The sequence below is a fragment of the Colius striatus genome, chromosome 17 (assembly GCF_028858725.1).
Source record: "Colius striatus isolate bColStr4 chromosome 17, bColStr4.1.hap1, whole genome shotgun sequence".
In the NCBI taxonomy this organism is placed as follows: Eukaryota; Metazoa; Chordata; class Aves; order Coliiformes; family Coliidae; genus Colius; species Colius striatus.
The window spans coordinates 15611704-15618745 of NC_084775.1; the positions used below are offsets into that span (position 1 = coordinate 15611704).

General features: G+C 56.1%; 1 protein-coding gene across 1 annotated transcript; it reads left to right on the top strand.

Annotated features, from left to right (window-relative positions):
• The first annotated feature begins 491 nt into the window (after positions 1 to 491).
• TCHP (trichoplein keratin filament binding) lies at positions 492 to 5732 on the top strand. The gene is made up of 12 exons (XM_062009928.1): positions 492 to 542; positions 664 to 1088; positions 1165 to 1309; positions 1483 to 1539; positions 2063 to 2125; positions 2349 to 2522; positions 2980 to 3092; positions 3393 to 3459; positions 3735 to 3907; positions 4393 to 4474; positions 4688 to 4867; positions 5406 to 5732. Exons 2-12 carry the CDS (start codon positions 934 to 936, stop codon positions 5436 to 5438), a joined length of 1242 nt encoding a protein of 413 aa, XP_061865912.1. The 5' UTR covers positions 492 to 542; positions 664 to 933; the 3' UTR covers positions 5439 to 5732.
• Positions 5733 to 7042: the final 1310 nt, after the last annotated feature.

Here is a 7042-nt window from a genome sequence, read left to right on the forward strand (position 1 = left end):
TCCTTGCCGGGCCCTGTCCCGGCAGCGGAGGGGGGCGCGGGGAGGAGCGGAAACCGGAGCGTTCCCCGCCGCGGTTGTTTACCCCGTCTCGGCCCCGCACGTCGCTGCGGTGTTCCTGACCGGAGGTTGTGAATTATTTAGGGGAGATAAATGTTTCATAGGGAGCTCAGTTTGCAGGGCCCGGGCCGTTGTGTTTGCAGCCGGCGTTGTGTTCGCCTCTTGGCCGAGAGTGCAGTGACCCGGGACAAACTGCTCCCTTCTCATCCCGGACGGGACGGTGACGAGCTCCATGTCCCTGGAACTCCTGCTGCACCGGAGCTGCCTGACGGGAATTGCAGACAAAACCCCCCAACCCTGGTGACCAGAGTCGCTGCTGTCACCTCTGTGAGCGGCGACCGCGGAGCTCTGCCGCGGGGCCGCAGGCTCTGAGCCCTTTACCCCCATGAGCCCCGCGGGGTAGAGTTTGCAAGGTTTCCCAAGGCTGTGCATCGATACGATGCCAACAAAGCAGGGTCAAAGACAGCGGGTGCCAAAGGAGAACAGTGAGTAACTCTACAATGAGGCTTCGTGAGGTTTGCCAGCGATGGGGCCCCAAACACGCTGTTTTTACCGATTGTTCTGGAAAAACGGGTTGTGAGGTGATACCGATCTTTGGCTGTGCAGGCACAAGGCGGGAGCTGCGTGTCACCAGCGCTGGCACGGCCGGGGCCGCTGCCCACCCCTCTCCCGGAGCCGCGTCCCTGGGCACGTCCAGGGCGGCTCGGCCCGGGGCTTTCATCCTCCAGCCCACGTGAAGCGTTCGCAGTCGGAGCCGCCGGGAGCTGTAACCGTGTCCCGGTGCCGGTTGGGGAGGAGCCGGCGGGCAGCGGCCAACCCCCGCCGCGCAGCTCCCGTCGCCCGTCGCGGCCGTTGGGGCGGAGCTGCGCGGCGGCCATGGCGGGGTCGGTGCGGTGGGTGGCGGAGCGGCGGCGGGAGCTGGAGGCGCGGCGGCGGCAGCAGTGGGAGCGGGACAGCCGCTCCTTCGCCCGCGCCGCCGTCTGCTGCTCCCGGCAGGCGCGGTGGAGCGCGCCGCGGGCCCCGCCGCCCAGGTAACGCGGGTCAGCGGGGTTGTGTGTGTGGGGGGAAGGGTCCGGGGCCGTCCCGTGACGGGCCGGTGTGCGGCAGCCCGGCGGCGGTGCAGCGGGAGGCGGAGGAGGCGGCGGAGCGGCTGGAGCGGCGGCGGGAGCGGCTGCGGCGGCTGCTGGGCGAGGAGCGGGAGGCGCTGGCGGCGGAGCTGCGGGAGCGGCCGCGGGACGAGCGGAGGAGGAAGGTGAGCTCAGGCCCGGCAGCCCGGGCTCCGTCTCCTTGAGCTCGAGGCCGCCCCTCGCTCCGGCCGTGCAGGCTGCAGCCCTGGGGGCCCCCGGACGGGCTGCGGGATGCGTTTTGCAAGGGGATTGGTATCTCGGGTTCTTCTGCCTTCGAACGCGGCTCTGGTGTTTGCAGGTTGCTGAGCAGCCGCTGTACGAGCGTGGGAAGAGAACCGACGCCGAGCTGCGGGAGGTGATGTTGCTTCTCTCTAGCCCTCACCACCTCACGTTTATCAAACCGGTTTTTATCTTGAAAGTCATTGCACACCTACTGTTGTCCCTCATCCCGAATCACAGCAATTGGCCAAGATCCTGGTGAGCAGAGTAGTTAACTAGCTTCCCTTTGCAGGAAGTCCCCTCAGTCCTTTTCAGAAGCAGTCAGAAACCTGTTTGGACCCAGAGCAGATTTGAGGTGGCCAAGATGTAAATAACTCGGGTCGTTTTTAAAGCTGTCCCTCACATCCACGGCGCTTCCTTATTGCGCCCTCCTGCTCCTCCAGCTGCCACAGCTCAGCTGTCAGTGTCCCTGGAGTGTTTCCCACGACTGATATGTGACATTGACCCTCGGCTTGGGACCTGGGGGGGCTCTGAGGACACCCAACAAGCCCCTCTCTGCAGAGGTGGATCCTGCTGGGACCTCAGGGCTATGGCTGGGCCGGGGGGGCTCCTGAGGGACAGGAGAGCCCCTGGCACTGATGGCTCTGTTGTCGTTACAGGTGGAGTCAGAACCACACAGGAAGCACATAATGGAGGCTTGGGGGGACCAGCAAAAGCCTGAGGTAGGCTGTGGTGACCCTGATGGTTGTGGTCGCTTTTGACCTGGACATTTCCAGGTGCTGGTCGCAGATGGTTTGGCTTTGCCCTCGTTCCTTGCAAGTGCGTTTTGTTCCCCGTTCCCCAGTACGTGTCAGCTTGCAGGAGTTGGGTTTGTGCATTTCCTGAGCTAGAGGCTCTTTGCATGAGCCTGACCTTAAATGCCATGTTTTCTTTTGGCTTGGAAAGCAAGAAGCAGCTGAACCTGAAGAGAAGAAACGTGATGAAAACGAATATGAAACCGCACGGAGGGAAGCGCTGGAAAGAATGAGACGAGAGGAAGAGAAGCGTCGGCTGGGAGAGAAGCAGCGAGTGGAGGCATTGCTACAACAAATAGAGGAGCTGAAATTACAGGAGACAGTGGTAACCTTTAGTTACTCCTCATTTGAGAAGGAAGTTCATTGTTTCACTTGTAAATGCAGCAACCCTGACCTGACCCCTCCTGTGCAGGTTTCCACGAGATTAAATCTGGAAGGCAGCTGTAGCTGTGACAGCATTTCTGTCAGCAGGCCAGACCTTCCCTGCACGCTGCCCTACTCACTGCATTCTGGGGGCTTTTCTTTGCTCCTCCTGAAACACAAATGCCCTTTGCTGCTGCAGCAGATGAGAAAACAAGTGTAGAAACTTGTGAGTGGTTGAGGTGAAAAGCTGTGTCAGCTGGAGCTCCTCGGGGTGTCCCGTGCGTTGTGGGCCACTGTGTTCATGTGGAACATTTACTGCAGTGTGGGTTTTGAGCGCTCCCAGGGAAGCAGAACGGCTACAGCAGCTCTTGGGGATGTCCTGGCTCTCTGACATCCTGGTGGCTGTTTTTTCCTTTTAGGCAACAAAGCTGAAAAGAGAACAAGAGGATTTATTAAAGCAGCAGTGGGAGCTGGAGAACTTGGAAGAAGAAAGGAAACAAATGGAAGAGCAGCGGAAGAAGAAGGAGCTTGGGTACGAGATGGAGCAAAGCTTGTGTGAGCAGGGCCTGGGTAGAACCTGTCCTATCCTCAGTAGCACTTGGGGCATGAGATGTTTCAGGAGGCAACAGTGGGCTGTGAGTGTTTGGGGTTTGATGGGGGCACCCAGAACAGCCAACGAGGAGACACGTGGGTGCTGTTATTCTTTTTACTCCTTAGCAGGATCAGGTTCCTGCTGCCTGTAAGTCATGTTGCTGTAGGGGAACCTCCTTGAGTGCTGGTGTGTGGTAACTCTGGGCTTTAGAGCCAGTCTGAATGTTTTTTCTCTCCTCAGTCGCTTTCTGAGGCATCAGTGTAACATCCAGTTAAAGAGACGAGCCCAGCAGATACAAGAGGAGCTGGTAAGAGAAACTACCCCTTTATTTACATGTGATGGTTACTGTGGGCTGGAGAAACTTGTTCTGTGTATTCCATTTATGTGTCTGTCTCTGGGCCTGCCTCTGGTGCCTACAGATGAGTTAGGAAGCCCCTTCCAGCTTATGAACAGGGCACAAAGACCACAGTGCACCCAGCACACTGGGATCTCCCTGTGTGCACCCTCCATGCTGCCACCAAGAGTTTGTACAGAGTAGCTGGAAGCCTGCTGGCTGGCCATTAATCTTGTGGGTGTCTTTAGGAGACAGACAGGCAAATCCTGGCATCCCTCCTCGAGAAGGAAGATGAGGATCAGCGGCGCCAGGCCATGCGGCGAGAGAGGGCTGTGGCAGATGTGGCCTGGATGAAGCGGGTCATCGAGGAGCAGCTCCAGCTGGAGAAGGAGAGAGAGGCTGAGCTGGAGGAGATGTTTAGGTTTATTACTCTATTTATTGTTCTACTATTTTAGGTTATTATTTATTAACTCTGGGGTGTATTAAGAAGAGTGTGGGCAGCAGGGCGAGGCAGGTTCTGCTCCCCCTCTGCTCTGCCCTCCTGAGGCCTCAGCTGGATCCTGTGTCCAGTTCTGAGCTCCCCAGTTGCAGAGAGACAGGGAACTGCTGGGGAGAGGCCAGGGCAGGGCTACCAAGGTGATCAGGGGACTGGAGCATCTGTGTGAGGAGGAAAGGCTGTGGGAACTGGGGCTGTTCAGAAGCCTGAGGGGGAACCTCATTAACACTTACAGGTACCTAAAGGATGGGTGTCAGCAGGATGGGGGGACACTTTTTTTCTGTGGTGTCTAGTGCCAGGATGTGGGATAATGGATGGGAGCTGGAACACAAAAAGTCCACTTAAGGCCTCCATCAGGTTTTCTTAACTAAGCAGTAACCTTAAGAGAGAATTCCTTCTGTCTTCTTTAGAGAAGAAGCCATAAAAATGTGGGAGAAGAGGGAAGAAGAATGGGAGAGAGAGAAGGCAGCCCGAGAGCACCTGATGAAAGAGGTGAGGCTGCTTTTCTGAGGTGTCTCTTGGTTTGATGAGGTCATTGTTCCAGCTGAGCCCTCCCGAGGGTCACAGCTCTCAGTGCCCAGGGCACCATTGTTCTGCTTGTCCCACATGTTTTCTGAGAACTGAATAACTGTCTGCACTGAGCCTGCCCCAGTTCTGCTTCTATATTGGCTTAACCTTGTCCCTTTGTCCCCTCACTGCACCAAGGTCCTTGCGGGGAGGCAGTGGCAGATCCGACAGAAGCTGGAGTCAAACAGACGAGCCCAAGAAGAGTCGATAAAGTACCGAGAGCAGCTGATTAAGGAACTGGAAGAGGCAAGAGAAGGGACGAGGAGAGAGAAGGAGCTGGAAGCGAAGGCAGCCCCCAGGCGGGAGCTGGAGGCACAGGTAAGTGCCTGGGCCCAGCTGACTGAGCGCCCTGTGCAAGAGTGGGAAGAGCAGCAGGGGCAGAGGGAGGAGGAAGAGGAGGAAGGCTGGGCCTGGCTGCAGGAGCTGGTGCAGCGGGAGGCTGAGTGCAGGGCACAACAGGGGCTGGGCTGTAGGGTAGATACCAGCCCCATGGCAGGGAGGGCAGGGGCAGCCCCACACCCTGCTTGTTCCTCTCTGCACTGTCCTTGCTGCACAGTGCCAGGACACTGGGCCCAGGCCTTCCCCTGCTGCTATTTCCAACAGAGCTCTGTCATTCTCCCAGCAGCTGCTTTGCTTTTGCTGATGTTGATGCTCAAAGTCCCCATTTTGAAGTAGTTTTTGAGGCAGACTTGCTGCTGCTGCCTCAGACACGAGTTACCTTCAGCCTCAGGAGCTGATGCCTGTTCCTAGAGTGAGCTCTGCACTCCTCCAAGTGCCTCTTTGGATCCTGAGCAGCAGGGGCAGATCCATTCTAGAGCCCACAGAGTATTCATAGGCTTTGTTTTGTCCCCCGTAGCTCTACAGTCACCCGAAAGCAGCATGGACCTGAGGAGTCCTGTCCCATCCACGCCAGGAGCCACCACTCAACACAGCTGCAGCCTACAGCAAGGAAACTCTGAAGAACTGAGGAACTCCTGCACAGGGGTGGCTTTGGAATAGCCCCCAACAACACCAAGACACAGCGTGGTCTGAAAACATTCACCTGTGGCCCAGCTGAACACAAGAGCAGACGTGTGCTGGCTGTGAGTGCAGAGGTGTGAGCAGCCACAGGCTCGACCCTGCTGCAGCAACCTGGCCCAAGAGCTTTTCTTTACAGTCACATAAATAACCCCAGAGCATTTGACACACTGAAGGGGTTTTAGCCTTTTATAGTAATACTGTAAACAAAAGATTAAGTCAAAGTCTCATACAGACAGAATGACACTGATAAATACAAACTGGGGGAAAAGGAAAAGCAATTGTACTTTCCTATGCAGCATTTTGTACAGAAAGAGCAAGTGTGAGGGCAGGGGAAAGGGAGGAGCTGGAGGCAGAGGAGAAAACCCCAGTGGTGGTATGTCAAGAGGTGATAGCTCCTCTGCCCTGCAGTGCTGTGGGCTGCCCTACACATGGCTCTGGAGTTGCAGCCCCTGCCCAGCACACTTCTGCTTTGCTGAGAAGGGCAGAAAAATCACCCTCTTCGTGTGAGAGTCACCGGGGCTGGGGAGCCACAGGGCAGTGTGACTGAAGCCAACCCAGAACAAGGTTGTTCAGAGGCAGGGGAATTGCCCAGAAGTGCTGTTTAGGGAAGAGAACAGGAGGTTGTTACAGGTTGGCCATGTTTTTATAGCAAGGCCTTCCACCAACCTGAGTGGCTGATGTGAGAACGCCTGGAGCCAGTGCAGCCAGACGAGGGCTCGTGGTTACCAAAGCATCCAGGTGGTTGGGGTCAGAGGCAAGTTTAAACAACTAACAACACAACTCAGCATCACCTTGCTTTGGAAATCAGGTGAGATTTGTTAAAGAAAAGCACACAATGATGTCCTGAGAGATACAAAAATACCATGTGCTGCCTTTCACAGATGCCAATTTCCTTAATTGGAAAGGTTCCTAGAAGGTGGTCACTGTGGTGAAGGGGCAGTAGCAGCATCCTGAAGGAGGCTGTGCAAGGGGCTGGTGCAGCTGTAAGCCCAGCCTGCCTGCAGTCCTGTGAGTGCTGAGACAGTTCTGGCATTCAGAAGTGCAAAGAGAAACAAAACCCTCAACGAGGAACACTAATTTACTGGGCTGTCATCTACAGCCTGTCTCCTTGCACAAACCTGCACTACTCTAGGAAGGGAGCTGGTTACAGCAGGGGAGAATCCTGGGTGTTTACATCAGACACACTGTACTTTGAGAAGGAAGTAATTGCTGCACATGTGTTCACCTCAACAGAGCCTGTTGCAGGAACAGCAGAGAGCAGTTTCCCATGCAAAGGTTGCTGTGACAGCAGTCTCTTAACTATGCACAGACACTGCTGTTGTGCAGCTTGTCTCTGACCTGCATGACCACAGGCTCCCACCCAGGGCAAGGCAGAGGCAGGCAGCAGTGATTTCCCTTACCCCTCTGAGAGTCAGACTCTCGTTTTTTAAATGATGATCAGACATGTTTTTGGAAGCTTCATGAAGTGTTAGG

Coding starts and splice junctions, on each gene's coding strand:
- TCHP (XM_062009928.1), top strand. CDS start 934: ATGGCGGGGTCGGTGCGGTGGGTGGCGGAGCGGCGGCGGGAGCTGGAG. Junction 3,460..3,734: donor AGCAGATACAAGAGGAGCTG/GTAAGAGAAACT, acceptor GGGTGTCTTTAG/GAGACAGACAGGCAAATCCT. Junction 4,475..4,687: donor GAGAGCACCTGATGAAAGAG/GTGAGGCTGCTT, acceptor CACTGCACCAAG/GTCCTTGCGGGGAGGCAGTG.